The sequence below is a fragment of the Cnephaeus nilssonii genome (assembly GCF_951640355.1).
Source record: "Cnephaeus nilssonii genome assembly, chromosome: 4".
Classification (NCBI taxonomy): domain Eukaryota; kingdom Metazoa; phylum Chordata; class Mammalia; order Chiroptera; family Vespertilionidae; genus Cnephaeus; species Cnephaeus nilssonii.
The window spans coordinates 78,939,005-78,958,354 of NC_137075.1; the positions used below are offsets into that span (position 1 = coordinate 78,939,005).

Genomic DNA, 19,350 nt, shown 5'->3' on the forward strand with positions numbered 1-19,350 from the left:
TCCTTCCCTAAATAATTGCCTGCCTTGCTCACTTATGACCCTTTCCATTTCTAGACAACATTCTTTCCTGTCCCTGATAACTCTGCTCAAACCAAGAATACCCTAGAGCCCAGTCCAGAAAATTAGAGAAAACCATGTGACTCCACCTTGTTTTTCTCCTCATATTAGGAGGAGAGACTAAGTAATCACATTGTCCAGTTACATTAGTCTCCCTTGTGTGTAGAAAGCTACACAACAGCTGTCTCTTTCCAATTCGTTCCACTGCACCAGGAAACAGCTGCTCAAAGGACTACACCTGGGTCCACGGGTCCCTGGAACATGGCAATCTTCCCGATTTATTATAAACTTGCTTTCAAAAGATCTGGCAAAGGGCAGGTAGTCTAGAAACTAACAAGAATAAGATGCTTTGTGGTAACTGGTCTGACTGCATCAGATGCACTGTCTGTGCAATGGGAAATAAACCGCTAGCTCTTTCAGTCATCCCAGCAGAATTGGCAATGCCTAAATGTGGAACAAGGGGAACAGGAGACCGCGTTTTGGAGAGTCAGTTGGGAAGCACGCTAAAGCACAAATGAGAGTATCAGATGTACATACAGCAGTAGATCTAGGTCAGCATTTCCCTGCACCACCTGAACCTAATTCACAGAACGATAGTCACCTGAGATTAGCAATTGGATAAAAATGTACTTACCTTCCTAATATTTCCAGCAGTTCAGCTACACCATTGAAGTGTTCTGTTTCATAAACAAACCTTTAAGAAAGAGAAAGAGGGAGAGGGAGAGAGAGAAATAAAGTCAGTACACTACATTCAAATATTTGAGGTTCACTTAATACTTCTATAAAACCACCAACTTCGCTTCTCCTTCTCCCCCCTCCCTCCACTTACCTTAGAAAAATATTGTTAATCTGTTTTCGGATAAATGCTCTAAGACCAAGAAACTTGCCATAAATTCTGTGTAAGACTGTTTTTAAGTAGTCCCGTTCCCGGGGGTCTTCGCTGTCAAATAGCTCCAAAAGCTGTTGTAAAAGAAAGAGGGTGCTGTCAAAAGCGGTTTCAGGAAAGAATTTAGGAATTGTGCCACTCATTATTTAAAATCCTTTCCTTCCTTCCTCCCTCAAAAATTTATTGAGTACCTATTATGTGCCAGGCACAGTGCTAGCGTTTCAGAATACTGTGATAAGTAAGTCAGACAAGGGGCTTATATTCTAGCGAAGAGATACATAATAACAATACTACTATGTAACACATATACAGTACTTAGTATGATCATCAGGCAATTTTCTAAGCAACCTACTTATATTACTGCCTCTGAGGTAGTTTTATCCCCATTTTACAGATGAGGAAATTTGGGCAGAGTGATGTTAAGTAAAATTGCCCATGGTCTCAAAGCTAATAAGTGGTAGGGCTAGGATTTGAACTCAAGCAGCCAAGGCCCTAGAGCCCATTATCTCAACAACTTCACTACTGTGACATCAGGTACCTACTGAGCTTATGTTCCAGAGATACAGTTAAGATAAGCCTTCAGTTCTACCAGAGTATACAAGTAAATGAAGCAACCTAAACCGAAGCAAACATCAACAAGTCCCTAATGATGCAGGTAATGTTTCTTTCAAGATCTTGGTTCTTGTTACATGGGTAAACAAATAAATATCATTGTAAATATTCATTGAGGTGAACATTCACATTTCTGTATGTATGTTATATATGAATAACATTTTGAAGTTCCCAATCATTTGTAAAGTCAGTAACATGTCAACACAAAAACATGTACATGAATGTTCACAGCACCATTATCCATAATAGCCAAAAAGTAGGAAGAATCCAAATGGCAATCATCTGATGCATGGATAAGCAAAATGTGCTACAATGAAATATTACTTGGCCATAAAAAGGAATGAAGTACTGATGTATGTTACTACACAAATAAACCTTTCAAACATCATACAAAGTGAAAGAAGCCAGTCACAAAAAGCCACATATTGTATGAAATTAACAACTTGTATGAAATATATAACTATCCCCCTTATATGAAATACACAGAATAAGCAAATTAATAGTTATAAAGCAAAATGAGGAGGGGCTAATGAGTATGGTGTATTTTTGGAGGATGATAAATTATATAGTAGTGATGATTACACAACTCTGTGACTATACTAAAAAACAATGAATTGTAAAATTTAAAAGGGTGAATTTTATGGTATATGAATTATATCTCAATAAAGCTGCTATTTTTTTTTCTAAATGACAGTTGGCAGGTTTCTCTGGCTGAAGAACAAACTTAGAGACTGGTTTAAATTTTAAGGAGTTCTTCATACATTCATTATCATAGCAATAGAGCAGAACTCATAGTTCTAATGTTGACTTTACAGCAAAACATTGCGAAAACATACAGACAGCATATAAATGAACACAAACTACCCCTAATTATCAAAAATCTATCAACATACAAAAGCATGATTTCAGGTGATTAAGACATGAGGCTAAGACTGACATCAGAATATTACTATACTCAGTGAGTAGTATTCAATTAAATAAATTACCTACTTTTTGTTTGGTGCTTTTCTTTGACTAAAAGACAGAGTTCTAGACCAAAAACCTGGCCCATCAATTAATGGCAGGAAGCACAAACTAAAGGACAGTCTTCAAAAGTGGGCAATGAGACAGATGCAATGTTTGGCTACACAATGTCATTCATCCATTCATTCATTCAAAAACTGAGTATTTTGAATAAATAAGTATGCAGACACAATCTGCTTTCAGAAGGCCTACTCTAATGAAAGATGGTGGTAAATAAACTGCAAGATAGGCATTCAGGATGCTATATAAATACATAGCAGACATATCTACTCTATTTGGGAGAAGTGGAGTGATCAGGGAAGGCTTTTAGAGGGAAGTAACATCCAGGCTGATCTATGAAGAAATTAGGAGCTAGAGACAGTGGAAGTGTTCATGGCAGATTCAATACCACATACCTTCACCGGCAGCCTATCTGAAAAGAAGATGCTGTTAAAATACCTGCCATATCTCTGCCCACCTGACGATTAAATCAATCAGTCAATGATAGCGATTGTCCTCATTGCTGGACACACACACACACACACACACACAAACTTGGAGCCCACAGGAAAAGCAATAAGCAGGTCAACCATACGGTTCCACAGAAAACAATACAAAAAAAGAAAGACATGTGTGCCTATAGGCAAAAAAACGCCCCCATGGCTCAGTATCTCTTATCTACTACATGCACAAAATTACATAAGATCTCTAATCTACCTATACTATTCCTTGTTAATGAAATTATTAACCTCTTGAGAGCTATTTTTCCCTTTGGTTTCTATGTTTCAGTGTTGTAAAAGGGCTTAATGAGTAATTTGCAACCAACATAAAAGGTTTGAGAGGGTAAACTGTTAGCAAAACTTGAATCAACTATGCTCATGTATTGTTAATCTTAAGAGTTTAATGAAAATATAATAATTAAGCAAAAATTATTAAACTAATATTTTCATTAGGCCGTTAAAGAAAATGCATTACCAGGCACCTAACTTAAATCATGTACAAAGCCACAAGCATTATATACAGAGTGGCCAGATTATTATGATCTCTGAATGCATAATAATCTGGCCACTCAGTGTATATCCTATATAATAAAACGCTAGTATGCAAATTGTCCCCTCGACCAGGAGTTCGACCAGCAGGCAGGCCGGCCAACCGCCCATGTCCCCGCCCCCTGGCTGGGCTGGCCGGACCCCACCCATGCACGAATTCATGCACCAGGCCTCTAATATATATACACTAAGTGGCCAGATTATTATGCATTCAGAGATAATAATAATCTGGCCACTCAGTGTATATTATCTATATAATAAAAGCCTAAGTGACCATTACGGCGGAACGACCGGAACAACCAGTCACTATGATGTGCACTGACCACCAGGGGCAGATGCTCAACACAGGAGCTGCTCACTGGTGGTCAGTGCACTCCCACATGGGGAGCGCTGCTCAGCCAGAAGCTGAGCCCATGGCTGGCAAGCACAGCAGTGGTGGCAGGAGCCTCTCCCACCTCCGCGACAACACTAAGGAGCAGTGAGCTGAGCAATAAGGAGCAGTGAGCAGGTAGGCAGTAAGGAGCAAAGGGTCCCAGACTACGAGAGGGATGTCCGTCTGCTGGCTTAGGCCCACTCCCCACGAGAGGGTACAGGCCAGGACCCCCTCCTCCCCTGCATGAATTTTGTGCACCGGGCCTCTAGTGTTCTATAAGAAAGAAAGATACACTGCAGTATATAAATTACTTTCTTGCTATTCCACAAAACACACTCTTGATGAATTTATTATGTATGAGACAAAGGAATAGTATAATAGTGCACAGGCCACGAAAGGGGAGTAGAATAAGCTGTTTCCCAAACAAAATAATATATGTGTGCTTTGTCACATATAAACTACAAAAACTCCCCCACCAAAAAAGCAATGAAAATATAATCCAGCATTTGTATGTCTGGGGGAACTGTACCCTCTACAATATAACAGGCAATTGGTTGTCAAAAAAGAAGCTGGAGAGTTTCCAAGGTGGTTACAGAGCAAAGACAGACCTGTCAACGTGCGGAAGCTAACAAACAGGAATAAATTGGGTAGTGGTTTAATCAAAGAACCTCCTTTGAAGCTCATAATAAACCGATAGTGCAATGAGAAGGGCAAATGAAAAAGGCAGTAAGGGTCTCTTCCAGTTAGACATGGGGACTGAACCTCTATCCTCTTGAACCCTCCCTGACATGAGTTAAGAAATAAAAACTGAAGGAACTACAGGGCACAAAGGACTGGAGAGCAGATTAGAAAGTTTGTACATTTTTCAAAGATGGAAAGTGGATGGCAGGGCGTAACTATCTTGCGTTTCCTCTTTCTCCACTCTGCTAAGTGTTTTTCCATTCTGCCAGCAGGGAGGGAAGCCGACAAGAAGCCAATTCACACCAGAGAACCCTTAACAGGCTTTAGAACTGAGGGCATTAGATATATCTGATGGCAAGGGTGTAAGAAGCTAAAAACAGGAAAATGGTTGAAAGTTTGCAGGAGTAACAAGACCTCCCAGATCCCTGCCCCACACAGTGCACTGAAGATTTACAATCGAAGTCTGGAGACAATAAATAAATGAGCAAGTCTCTAGTGCTGGGGACCTTGTAAACAGCTAAGTGAAGCCTTCATTGAAAATAACGGGGTTAAATGAAACTCTGCTTGCTGAAGAGTGAGATCTTTGCCAGCCCCCTTCCCTAAGTTCCTAATTCTAGATGAAGCTGGAGATTAGGAGGTCCATTTTTAGAGAAACTAACAACCTTGAGAGGAAACACCTATACATGTACTAATGAAATGACAAGGTCTCCACCCAATATACCACATGTCCCTCACGCATGCGTGTGTGCATGTGTGTGTGTGCGCGCGCACACACACACACACACACACACACACACACACACAGGCCCTAAGAGGTTTTCTGATTACTAACATCTATCTATACTAATAAAAGGATAATATGCTAATTAGACCGGGTCGACCGGTCATCTTCCGGATGTTCAACTTCCTTCCGGACAAAACCATGTTGGTGGGACCGAGGCAGAGGCAGTTAGGGGTGATCAGGCTGGAGGAAAGGGCAGCTGGGGGCGAGATCAGGCCAGCAGGGGAGGGCAGTTGGGGGCGAGATCAGGCCAGCAGGGGAGGGCAGTTAGGGACGATCAGGCAGGCAGGCAAAGGGGTTAGAGGCAATCAGGCAGGCAGGTGAGCGTTTAGGAGCCAGCGGTCCCAAAGGGATCGGGCCTAAATCGGCAGTCGGACATCCCCCAAGGGGTCCCCAATTGAAGAGGGTGCAGGCTGGGCTGAGGGAAACCCCGCCCCCAACCCAGTGCATGAATTTCATGCACCGGGCCACTAGTGTGTGTGTGTGTGTGCGTGTGTGTGTGTGTGTGTGTGTGTGTGTGTGTGTCCTATCTGATAAAAGAATAATATGCAAATTGACCGTACCTCCACTACACCCACAAGCCACCCCCACCAGCCAATCAGGAGCGAGTATGCAAATTAACCCAACCAAGGTGGCTGCGGCCACAGAGTGAGCAGGAGGCTTGGGTTTCCCCGGCAATGGAGGAAGCCAAGCTTTCCGCACACTCTGATGGGCCCTAGACTCCACTCAAGGCTACAAAGTTTCAATTAAAAGATAAATAAATTCCAACAAAAATGGTGGCAGCCACGGAGCTGGAGAGAGCAGGAGGCTTGAGGTGCCCCCGGAGATGGAGGAAGCCAAGCTTTCCCAGCCCTGGCCTTTGCTCAAGGCTACAAAGTTCAATTATAGAAGATAAATAAATCCCAACAAAAATGGCTGCGGCCACGGAGCAAGCAAGAGGCTTGGCTCCACTCAAGGCTACAAAGTTTCAATTATAGAAGGTAAATAAACCCCAGATACTAGGGCCTCCGCTAGGGTCGCCGGGGTGTGTGGCCGGCCTGCAAACCACCACAGGCCCCTTGCCCAGGCCACCCCATGCCCCAAGGGAACCCCACCCTGATCCGGGACACCCTTCAGGGCAAACCAGCTGGCCACCACCCGTGCATCAGGCCTCTATCCTATCTAATAAAAGAGTAATATGCAAATTGACCATCACTCCAACACACAAGTTGGCTGCCCCCATGTGGACACAAGATGGCCACCACAAGAAGGCCAGCAGGGGAGGGCAGTTGTGGGCGACCAGGCCAGCAGGGGAGGGCAGTTGGGAGGGACCAGGCCTGCAAGGGAGGGCAGTTGGGGGCAATCAAGCCTGCAAGAGAGGGCAGTTGGGGGGGACCAGGCCAGCAGAGGAGGGAAGTTGGGGGCGACCAGGCCTGCAGGGAAGGGCAGTTGGGGGAGACCCAGGCCTGCTGGGGAGAGCAGTTGGGGGGGACCAGGCCTGCAGGGGAGGGCAGTTAGGGGCAAACAGGCTGGCAGGGGAGCTGTTAGGTATCAATCAGGCTGGCAGGGGAGTGGTTAGGGGGTGATCAGGCTGGCAGGCAGAAGCGGTTAGGGGCAATCAGGAAGGCAGGCAGGCGAGCAGTTGGAAGCCTGCAGTCCTGGATTGTGAGAGGGATCAGGCCTAAACAGGCAGTCGGACATCCCTCGAGGGGTCCCAGATTGGAGAGGGTGCAGGCTGGGCTGAGGGACACACACCCCCATGCACGAATTTTGTGCACCGGGCCTCTAGTATATATATATATAAAAGCCTAATAAGCTAAGTGTCCAACCGATTGGTAGACCATTCGGTCAACCACTCGACCAGTCACTATGACACGCACTGACCACCAGGGGGCAGATGCTCTGGCTGGTAGGTTAGCTTGCTGCTGGGGTCCAGCTGATGGGGACTGGGCAAGACGGGCCGGACACGCCCTGGAGCTCTCCCACAGTCACTCCCTGGCCAGTTGGCCCCCATCAGTCCCAATCGGGACTGGGCGAGACGGCCCCGATTAGCCCGATCCGCGGCCAGGCCCAGGGACACCACCCATGCACTAATTTGTGCACCGGGCCTCTAGTGTAACTATAAATATGAAACATAAAAGACAGAGACCAAAATGCTCACAAAGAACTGAGGAAATAGTTACAATACAAGGAATAGAAAAAACTGCTAAATTAGGATAGGTTCTATCTATAACAGGCTCAGAAGTAAACAAGTGCATCCAAGCCCTGAAATAACAACAACATACTATTACAGATGAATATTCAGAAAATAAGTAAGAGCTTTTGGAAACTCAAAATGTAACAGGAAAAAAAAACCCAGAAGGACTGGAACATTAAAATGAGCCAATCTACCATGAAAATATAACAAGAAGACAAATATAGGGTGTCCCCAAAAACATGTATACACACTTTAACAGCTGATAACTCAATTTTCACTCCTTTTCAGATTTTACTGATTTAAAATAATGGGTGATACCAGACTAAGCTTTGAACAAAGAAAAATTTATCCTGAAGTGCCACTAGACTTTTTTTTATGAGGATACATAAAAGATAAAGTTTATGGTACAAAACTGGCAACAGTTGACAAGTTGAGGGCACACAAATACTGAATGAAATGATTCTTGATGTTTGTGATTCCATTGCTTCACATTATCAGCAGTGCCTGGACAAAATGGGTCATCAGTTTGAAAACAGGCATTGACCAAAAAAATTATTCATTTCTGCAGATTCTTTTAAATTTTGAAAATGAACTATATATATGTTAATAAAAACTGACTTTATAATCATTCAAAGTATGTATACATTGCCCAGCCGGTGTGGCTCGGTGGATAGAGAATGTATATACATTTTTAAGACACCCTGAATAATATATATAAGAAAACTTCAGGAGCAATCCAGAAAGTCCAACACATGACCAATAGGAATGCCAAAAAGGCACAGGGACAGAAAAAGAGAAAATGAGGAAAAGGAAATTATCTGAGGAAGAATTCAACCCAAATTTTCAGAAAAAAGGATATGAGCTTCAATATATAGAGCGTCATTATACCCTCTGTACAATAAATGAACAAAGACCCACATCAAAGCACAACACTGAAATTCCCGGACACTGAGGACAAAGAGTAGATCTCAGAAGCTTACAGAGAAAATAAGACACAATAAAGGATGAGGAGTTTGGCTGGCACAGGCATTCTCAATACCAACATTGGAAAATAGAAGACAATGAACCAATTCCTTAAAACTTCTGAGGCGGGCTGGATTCCAACCTATAAATCTATACATAGACAAAATGTTAATCAAGTATGTGGGTAGAATACAGACGTTTTCAGAGAAATTGTTCTCAAAAAATTGTTGTAATATTGTAATAATATAATAAGGAATATATATTTGGTCTTCTTCCACTATTCCTGACACATAGCTCCTAAAACGCTTGGAATTTCCTAAGTGAAGGATTACAGGTTCAATTCCTAGGCACATACCTTGGTTGCAGGTTCAAACAAGCCCAGCCTGGGGGGCTGTGCAGGAGACAACCAATCGATGTGTGTGTCTCTCTCACATCAATGTTTCTCTCTCTCTCTCTCTCTCTCTCTCTCTCTCTCTCTCTCTCTCTCTCTCTCTCTCTCTCTCTCTCTCTCTCTCTCCTCCAGCCTCCCTTCCATGCTCTCTAAAAAACAGTGAAAAGCATATCCTCGGGTGAAGATTAACAATAATAAAAATAATAATAATAAAATTAGTATTCTAAATGTTTTCACCCAAACTAAAATCAGACCTCCACATTTCTGGCTGTTTTTTAACCTTAGCTGTTCTACTACTTAAAAAATTATATCTTCCTAATACCTTCACTTTGAACAAGTAATGCACATGAAGAAAACAGCCCAGAACCAAGAAACAAGAGCCAGTGGCAGCTTGACTCCAATGAATCAGAACAATTCAATACAAAGTAAGCCAACCAATGAGAAAACACAGTATGGACAAGGGATCAAAATGTTGCACATGCCCTAGCTCAGTGGTCGGCAAACCGCGGCTCGCGAGCCACATGCGGCTCTTTGGCCCCTTGAGTGTAGCTCAGCGTTAGACCCACTTCTTCAAAATAGACTCGCCCAGGCCGAAAACCGACTTCTGCGCATGGGCCATGAAGTTTCAATCGCACTGTACGTGCGCACCCGCACGAGATATTTTGTGGAAGAGCCACACTCAAGGGACCAAAGAGCCGCATGTGGCTCACGAGCCGCGGTTTGCCGACCACTGCCCAAGCTGGTTTGGCTCAGTGGATAAAGCGTTGGCCTGCGGACTGAAGGGTCCCAGGTTTGATTCCATCAAGGGCACAGGCACGGCTTGCAGGCTCAATCCCCAGTAGGGGGTATACAGGAGGCAGCCAATCAATGATTCTCTCTCATCATTGATGTTTCTATCTCTCTCTCCCTCTCCCTTCCTCTCTGAAATCAATAAAAATATATTTTTTTAAATGTTGCACATTATAAGCTTCTCTAAGGAACTTCAGTATAGAAACTTCAAAGGTGTAAATCAAACAAATATGAACTCGACCAAGTCATATGCTTTTATTTCCTCCCCTTCCACCTCCTCCTCCCCGTCCCCCTCCCCTTCCTCCTCCTCCTCCTCCTCCTTCTTTTTTGATTAATCCTTACCCGAGGATATTTTTCCATTGATTTTTAGGGAGAGTGGAAGAGAGAGGGAAAGACAGGGAGAAACATCGATGTGATTGATTGCCTCTGAGGTGTGTGCCCTTGACCAGAATCAAACCGGGGACCCTCTAGTCAGTAGGCCAATGTTCTATCCACTGAGCAAAACCATCTAGGGCTATTTTCTTCTTAATTTCAGGCATTCTTCTCACAAACTGGAAGTCTGTTTTTTTCCTCTCTCAAGCACTCAATTTATCTGATTCAAGAAAATCTGTGACTTAAATCTTTAAGACAACCAATCTGGTCAGCTTTCCAAGACACAGCTGTTATGCTACAGAACGATGCACTTCATGGATGCAGGATACATAACTAGCTATAGAATCTGCAGGTCCTAATGCAAAATGAAAATGCAGTGATTCTTGTTCAAAAATTATTAGAAATTTCGAGCCAGCAACAGCAAAGTATTACCAAGTGCAAGGCCCTTCCAAGCCCGGGCCCTGTGCCACCGCACAGCTGCACACCCGTGAAGCTGGCTCTGGATGCAGGACTCAGAGAGTGAAGCCCTTTGTTAAGGTATTTGAGTTACAGGTGGACAGGATGGGATGAGGTGATTTATTGGTAATTGGTAATGGCTATATGATAAAATTCCTAGTAGAAATAAATTCTCCAACATTTTATAGTTTTTGCTAAACACTCTGAGAGAGAAATGTAAACATTTTAACATATTCAAGAACTTGTTCAGAAAATAGTTCTTTGTATTGGAATTGAGATTCAAGGCCTCATGGAATTTATTTCAGTTTAGAACTTAAATTTTTTAATGAGCTGTCATGTTCAATTTGTCTTGAGATTTTAAAAACACAACTAAAGGTCACTTTTAAGGACAGACTGAATGATTTGCATAATTTGCATAATAAATAAGGCACCTTTCTACTAAGATAACTGCAAATGTGGTACACAAATTACTAAATAGCATTCTCCAGCAGTACATATGTTTATGGGGATACTTGAATAGTATGTCTCTTAGCAACCACCAACTGCTTCCCAGATTTGCAAAGTGGTTGAAAGCAGTCTTTAGAAATATGCTGCTAAACTCTTGCCACAATAATCCATCCAATGAAATAATTCAAGGTTTTGGCAATTCATTTTGATCTAATGGGAAGATAATAAAGAAACCATTTTCCAAACCATCCTAACACAGATGAAAATTACCTTTATTTGGGAAGACAGAAAGTTGTTCCATAAGCCCAGGCAAGCCTACACACTACAGTGATAGAAGGCAGTTACCAAGTTAGCTAAGTCTAAAATCAACATTACCATATACAAGTGCACTGTGTAATCAATTGACTATTTCTGATCAATCTGACAGCTTTCTTGTGTAAAGACTTAAGATTAAGTACATAAGAAATGGTAAAGGTTGAGTAAATCTAGATTTAATAAAAATTGCAATGAAATTTAAGCAAGCCAGTCATTCTTAAATTAAAAAAGAAACAGCGAACTGTTTAAAGGTACAGGTCACAGACCATTTTGTCTGTGACCCATACAAAAATCTGGATTTTTCAGCTTATTTTGAAAAATTAGAATATCTAGCAACACTTGGCCCCTTACCTACCTACTGGCCAACAGTTAACAGGAACAGACTGGCAGCAGGGTCCAAGCTCCCTAAGTCACCGTGTCCATCACTCCTTTTGTCACATATGTACCACTTGTCTGGCCTTTGTAAAGATTTGAATTTGCCATCCTGGTTCTCACATATTAAAAAGTGCATGGTCCTGGCACTAATAAACATTCACTTTCAACACTGATTGGAAGAAACCAGTTGGCAAATTGGAACTGATGAGAATCCATGGACAGGAGAGACCACGTGTAACATCTTTTAAAAATCCCAACAGCCAGGGAAGAACCATAAAAATAGAGTCCAAAGGTGTGTTTTTTATTTTTAGAATGGTGGAAGTCAGATTTCAAAAACTCTATATAACACACTAGGTAAGACATAATACACTAAGACCATATGACTTCATGGAGTGAGGCTATTCAAGAAAATACATGAAAGAAGAAGGTTCTCAAAACAAGAACTGATCCCAATAAAAACAGTGGTGACAGCAGCAGTGTAATGTTTACTGAATACTTAGTATGTGTCAGGAATTGTTCTATGTGCTTATTTATGTGTTCAATTATTAAATCTCCACAAAATCCTTTCAACATAATTACTATTACATTGTGGATATTTTCCACCTACTTTCCAGAATAGATGAGACATAGAGTACTTATATAACTTGTCCAAGGTCACGCACTAAAAAATGGTAGAGCCTGAATGCAAACCCGTTTTCTACACTTAAGCAGTAATCTATACTGCTTCCTGATGAGTAAGAAACATGGGAGGTATTGAAAAGGGCTCCTGAGGCAACACAGGAAGCTTTCCATCAAGCTTCAGATTTTAAAAGGACACATACAAATGATGAAAGGAAGGAAACATAATGAATGTTAAGTTATAAAGGAATGGCACAGTCTTACAAAAATAATCTTAGGAAGGCTAATGCACAAAATCAGCTGAGGTTTATGCAGGGCAACCAAATGAGAATGTACTTATAACTGAAATATTTTGACTATTCTTACCTATTATAACATATATGTTCATTATTTTTAATGCAAAAAATAGAAAAATACAAAAATTAGAAAATGAAAATCATCACATATAATCACATCGTATCTGGCAATTAACAACAATTTCTATACCTCCTTCCAAAATTTTCAGTGCATATACAAATCATCCTTTTCCCTAAAATATCAGGCTGAGGCTCAAAAAAAAAAAAAATCACACTGCTTAAAAAAGTACATGTTTCATTTAAAAACAGATCAAGTGTAGCTCTATCTCATTCTTTTCACAAATTTAGGATTATTTCACTATGTAAATGTCCACAATTTATTCAATCAACATCCAACTGAGGAACTTTAAAATTGTTTCCATCTTTTAAGAATTATTAAAAACGGTGCATTCAATATCCTTGTACATGTATCTTTGTATACACATCTATTTCTCATGGACTTGCTCAGTCAAAATTTAAGTTGATATAATACTCACAGATTTCCTCTTCAGAGAATTATGCCAATTTAATGTATGTATGTATCTATCTATCTCTCTATTTACACATTTTCTTACGGGTTTTATGGTATACCAAGAAGGGGCTTTTCTACCCAAGCCTCTATTGTATTTCATTCTCCTCTACCCACATCATAATTCAAAATGAATGTTTACCATTACAGTATGTTTTAATAGCAAGTATCATTCGTTTTCTTTTTCAAAAACTTTTATTTCATAAAAATTTCATTTAAATTTTTCAAATAAAGAAACTAGTGAAAATTCAATTAGAATTGCACTAATGTATAAATTATTTGGAGATTCTATAAATATCTGCATGATGGCAAGTTTTCCCATCTAGGATTATGTTACATTTCTGCATTTATTTAACCCTTCTTTGCAAAATTTTATTATGTTTCATATAAATCTTTAAATTTTCTTTCAAAAGCTGGAGATTTTTTTTTAAATATCAGAATAAAAAAAAGATATCCTACTATTATGGGCAGATAATATGAGGATAGCGTGAAAAGAGAAATTAATAGTTAACGGGAAACTACTATGCACCATGCATCATCATCTCAGCAGACATTTTTACAAGTCATATCATTTTATCATCATAACAAGCCTACTCGTTGTAGCTTGTAAGAGGCGGCTGTTATTGCCATTTTACAGAAGAAAACACAGAGGCTCAGAATAGTCAATAATCTGCCCAAGTTTTCAGTTCCTGTTTAAGATTGAAGGTAGGGATCCTATCTTTGTATCATGAATTAAGCATTAACAACTGTCAGTTTGGGGGTGTGTCCCTATTTTACTTAACAATGACTCATTTATCCTGTTATCCCCGTGCCACAAATGAGGAAACTCAACCTTGGACATTAAGTAAATAAACTTGTTTAAAGTCACATTGCAAATAGGCAGAAAAGCTAGGGTTTGAAAGAAGTTTCTTCTTACCCCTCAGTTCATATTCTCAGCTCCTAAAATACAGTATGAGTTCACAGGGGACTCAGGATTCAAATCCAGAACTTCCAAACTTTTTTCCCACTACATTGTGTTAAAATAGATCAAATCTTACTTTGCTTTTGTCTTTACTGAGAGGGAAATGAGAGTCAGAATAGGTTGTAAAGAAAAAGTTAGCTGCTATGGAAAATAAGTTTAAATCTCAGGGCTAGAATAAATTAAGTCTAACATTTAAAAAGTGTTATGTTGAGCCCAACCAGTGTGACTCAGTGGACTGAGCATCAACCTATGCACCAAGAGGTCACTGGTTTGATTTCTGGTCAGGGCACATGCCTGGGTTTTGGGCTCGATCCCCAGTAGGGGGTGTGAGGAGGCAGCTAATTGATGTTCCTCTCGAATAGATGTTTCTATCTCTGTCTTCCTCTCCCTTTCTCTCTCTCTTTAAAATCAATTAAAAAAAAATTTTTAAGTGATATATTGAGACAACCAAAATTCTTTTTGAGGTATCTGAGAATCCACAGAGAATAAGAAATCTGATCAAAGAAAAGGAACAAGGTAAATGTTACCACAGGGTGGAATCTCACTAACAATAATGCCTCAAGCTCCTAAAGGCCCATCCATTTCCAGCATAAACCAAGTCAGGACCAAACTTCCCAGGAAGGGAGCTCAGAAGCAGCAGGCAGGGAATTGAGGGCCTACTCCTTGAAGGTGCTGAGATCCAAGGTAAGTCATCAGCAGTAGGAAAAGGAACAGGAGACCAGCTTTATAGGTTACCAACATGAATGAATAGGGTATTCTGGAAAATGGCAGCTAACTGGCATCCAGGGCTTCTGCCCAACATGACAGTTAACACACTGGCTAGTCATGTGATTATATTCAAGTACTACTAAATGGTGCCATTGAATCTGCCAAAACTCCAACCGTCCCTTTCATGACTGATTTAGGAACTGGGGTGAGCCCTGGTCTAAAGGTTGAGCTTATCAAGAGATCCAGAAGAATGTAAAGAAAGCAAAAGTTTGTAAAAATGAGGCAGGACCTGAAAAAGTAAAGTATAAATGGATGGACTTCATTATTGATACTTTATTTCTTGTCTTTGGCAAGACTTGAGGACAGACTATCAACCCCATGGTGTTTATAAGTACTTAAAGCAACTTTACCAGTACACAGCAATAGCCCCAGAAATTCACTAATGCCTCGAGGCAGTTGAATGGCATTCCTTTTTATGATCAAGTTCCAAGGCCCACAGATAAGGGGAATGCTGTAACCACAACATTCTGGTTTCTACACTTTGAACAGAATATTTTTGGTTAATCCTCACCTGAGGACATTTTTTTCCACTGCTTTTCAGAGAGAGAGGGAGGGAGGGAGGGAGGGAGGGAGGGAGGGAAGGAGGGAGGGAGGGAGGGAAGGAGGGAGGGAGGGAGGGAGGGAGGGAGGGAGGGGCAGATAGACAGAGAGAAACAGATATTGACTGGTTGCCTTCCACACACGCCCCAACCAGGAGAGGGGAGCAAACCCGCAACTGCTGTACGTGCCCTTGACTGGGAATCGAACTCACAACCTCGCCAGTTTGGACTGGCACTCTAACCACTGAGCACATCTGCCCAGGGCATGAACAGAATTTTAAAACACAGGAAGGATGTGACATCAGAGTAAATTCCTGACTGGTTCAACGATGCAATTTAAAGATTGCTGATGAATCCATCTGCGCTACAGTAAAGGGAAGTTGCTAAAGGCATGCCCTAGGCCCCTATCCTCAGTCTAAGCTAGTTTAGCAATTTTAATCCATGACTTTGGTAAGGCCAATAGCCAGCATATTTAAGAAGGTCACAGATGAGAATAAGGTGGATGACAGATTCAAGATCCTGAAAGATTTCAAAAGGCTGAGGAAAAATGACATTCTACAGGAATATATGTCAGATCCTACACCTAGATTAAAACACACACAGACAAAATAAATGAGAAAACAAGGGAAACCATCGCTTTACAACAACATGCATAGAGCTAAATTAGAAGGTTCAACATAAAAAAATTTCTCCATCAAAAAATGGGACAGGCTGCCGGTGTATGTGGCCTCTCCTCACTGAAAAGAGGTAAACTGAGGTCTACCCCTGATAAGAGTTTCAAAGAAGACTGGTACAAGAACTAGAATAGACAACCCAAAACATCCTTTCCCAGTCTAGGTTTCTCTGCTGGTCTCATCTTACTGATCTTCATTACTGTCAGTAGCCATAGACCATGGAGAGCACACTGAGCTGGGCCTGGCATGCTGTTCCTGTAAAGAAAGCACTAGCGCCCAGCCTGTGTGGCTCAGTGGTTGAGTGCTGACCCATGAACCAGGAGGTCATGGCTTGATTCCCTTTCAGGCCACATGCCTGAGTTTCGGGCTCGATCCCCAGCAAGGGGCATGCAGGAGGCAGCTGATAGATGATACTCTCTCATCATTGATGTTTCTCTCCCTTCTGTTCTGAAATCAATAAAAACAAACTTAAAACAAAAAGAAAGCTGCCGGAAACAAATCAGTTTCACTAAAAGAGAGATGTTGACAGGAAGCCAGGAAGGCTGGTCAACAATCTTAATTGCTCTAACCACTCACCCTTTAGTTGAGACATTGATAGCTGAAGCAGCCTCCACCTTTGTTTGTCCCATGTAAGTTTCTGTTATTTCCTGCCTTAGGGCTCCATGTAAATTTCTGTTTATCTTGCCTAAGATGTTTTCCCCAAAGCTTCAATAAAAGGGATGGCAGGGCCAGAGCAGTCAGTTAGTTCTCCCACTAGAGGTGGACTACCACCTGGCCCCCCATTTTGCCAAATTAAATTTCTTCAAGTCTCCTTTCATTTGTGTGCAGCCCTTCTCCAGAACTCGAACCCTGAACCAGAACCCTGAACCACGCGGGACGTGAAAGGAATTCCTACATTCTGGTGCCTACCGAGGGGCTTCTGGAGGAGAAGATATTTTTCGCCTAAGAGCGAAGGAAGGAAAAAAATTACACCGAGAAAAGGTGTGGAAAATTCACCGGAAAAAGGTGAGGGAGTTCACCGCACGCAAAAGCCCACGGCCAGCTGCAGAGTTGTGAACTGTAAGTAGGGTGGGAATGTCTTTTTCAGCCAGGCTAATGGGGAAGAATTAGGTTATAAATCTAAAGTAAACTTTATTATAGACTTTTGGTTTGCATGCTTAAAGAATATGGTTTTTTGTTCAAATTAAAATCTTAGTTTGTATTTGGAATTTAAAATCTGTAATAAGAAGTGAAACTCCACTGCTGAAGCCGCCTCTGGTGTGGAGAAATTCAAAGGTGGCAGGAGAAGGCAAGGCTATCTGCTCTCCCGCAATGAGATTACTTAAGGTTTCACTTAAAAATTATAAAAGAACTCGCAGAGAAATTCAAATCTTGTCCAAATTGGGTGCTAGTTATTACTTTGGAAAGCGAAAAAGAAAGAACAAATTTAAGATCTGTCTATCTTTTAAGCATGAAAAGAAATTCGACCAGATCTGTTGCTGTTGCTTCCCCCGAAGTAAGCAGGATGTGGGGAAAGGGAGACACATGGAGATCCAATATGGAAGCCCACTCTCCCAGTATGCTAAGGAATGTGGTAATTTGCAGTTGAATGGCTACAGTTTTGCTTCTTGACTTCCCCAGCAGAAAAATTTTGGTCGTTTTGAAGACTACTCAAGCGGCTGGGGCCAAAAAAACCTGTTTCAGTAGCCTAAAAGTTTTTCCCCTTGGTGGCAAACTCTTAAAGAATCCTTACATGGGCTGATCCCCCACCTAATGTAGTATCCAGGAGGAACATGGATGGGGCAAGGAAGTAGGGGACTATCACTACTTGCTCCTGGGAGAGGTGCAGAAAATGTAACTACGACCTTATCTATACGAAAAGAAATTGACAGCCAGTTTAAAATTGAATTGCCATGGCCTAGAGCAAAGAATATCCTTACATGATATTATTCTACAATGTCATTATAGTTTTTGATATTTTACAACAGCATATTGTACATTTATCCCAAACAAACTTACAAACTAATTCTTTGAATGTTTGGCAGCAATTTAAAGGCACATGAAAGGATTTAATCCCTTCCACTGTGTGGAAGGCCCTCTGGGAAGGCACTTGAGCATTCTATATTGGCCCTTCTTGCCCTTTTTGGCAAGAGGGACCCTCCCACAGCTGTTGCCTGAGCTCTCTGTTCCTGCTGAGGTTGAAGCCTCGTGGTGGCTGGTACCATGGATCTGTCTCTCGCACAATGGCGTGAGCTGGGCCCTCCCTGGAGAAGAAACCTGGGTTCCCCAAGATATGTGATCAATGCCAGGGCCCCGCCAGCAGGCAAGGGGATCCCAAGGCAGGTGCTGGGCGTGGAGGCCACGGAGGCATAGGCTACCAAGTAGACAAAACTGAACCTCACATCACCCTGCTTGGCCCCGGAGGATGGCTGGTTAGCCAGAGACGGGTAAGATTCCTCAGGGGAGGAACAACCTAAGACAGGCACAGTCGCAGAGGGGCCATCAGGAGAGAACTTGGGGGTCAACAGAGGTGTGGCACAGATCCTCACCCCCCCCCCCCCCCCGCCAACATTGCAGGGGCTTGAACACTCGCCCCTTCTGAGGGAGGTCTCCTGCCCCATGGCTGCTTCGCGCTTCCCATGTCCAGCTCAGATCGGGACCCAGGTGACCGACAGAGACCTGTCCAGCTCAGATCAGGACCCAGGCAACAGAGACTTGGCTGACAACAGCTGCCCTATATCTAAATCCAGTCTAGTACCAGGAATGCTTAGAGCCTTCTCAAGGATGCAAATAATCCTTTGCATTAATATTTACAGGGTGAACTAAGAATGTTGTTAGAGTATTAAATTTGACAGTAAAATAGTCAAGTTTTCAGATTAAATTAAATTGGCTAATTGAAATAAGTGAATATTCAAGAAAATTTAATTGTACTGGACAAAAAGCTGTTTCTAAAGTATTAACTAAAATTTCTATTGGAAGTTCATTCCATGGTAAAATTGTTTAACATGCAATGAACCTAAAACAGTCATATTTTTGTACAAAAAAAATAAAATTTAAAGTGATCAAGACTGCATTTTAAAAATTTTCCAAAAGCCTCCTAATAATTAAATTTAAAAAAAAGGGGGGGGGGGGGATAGTGGGAAAATATTATGTAAGGAAAAATATCCAGAAAATTTTTTTTCTTTGAAAACTAATTTTCATTTGTAATACTAAGAGCAGGAC

At 41.6% G+C, this 19,350-nt stretch overlaps 1 protein-coding gene across 3 annotated transcripts in view; it reads right to left on the minus strand.

Annotated features, from left to right (window-relative positions):
• PPP2R5E (protein phosphatase 2 regulatory subunit B'epsilon) overlaps window positions 1-19,350 on the minus strand; it is a 158,798-nt gene that overhangs the window by 19,375 nt on the left and 120,073 nt on the right. For all 3 annotated transcript variants that reach the window (XM_079769590.1, XM_079769591.1, XM_079769589.1), the window contains exons 6-7: window positions 887-1,017; window positions 692-751 (exon numbers count right to left, since the gene is read on the minus strand). In XM_079769590.1, the coding sequence (XP_079625716.1) occupies window positions 692-751; window positions 887-1,017 (191 nt within the window). The remainder of the gene's footprint in view (window positions 1-691; window positions 752-886; window positions 1,018-19,350) is intronic.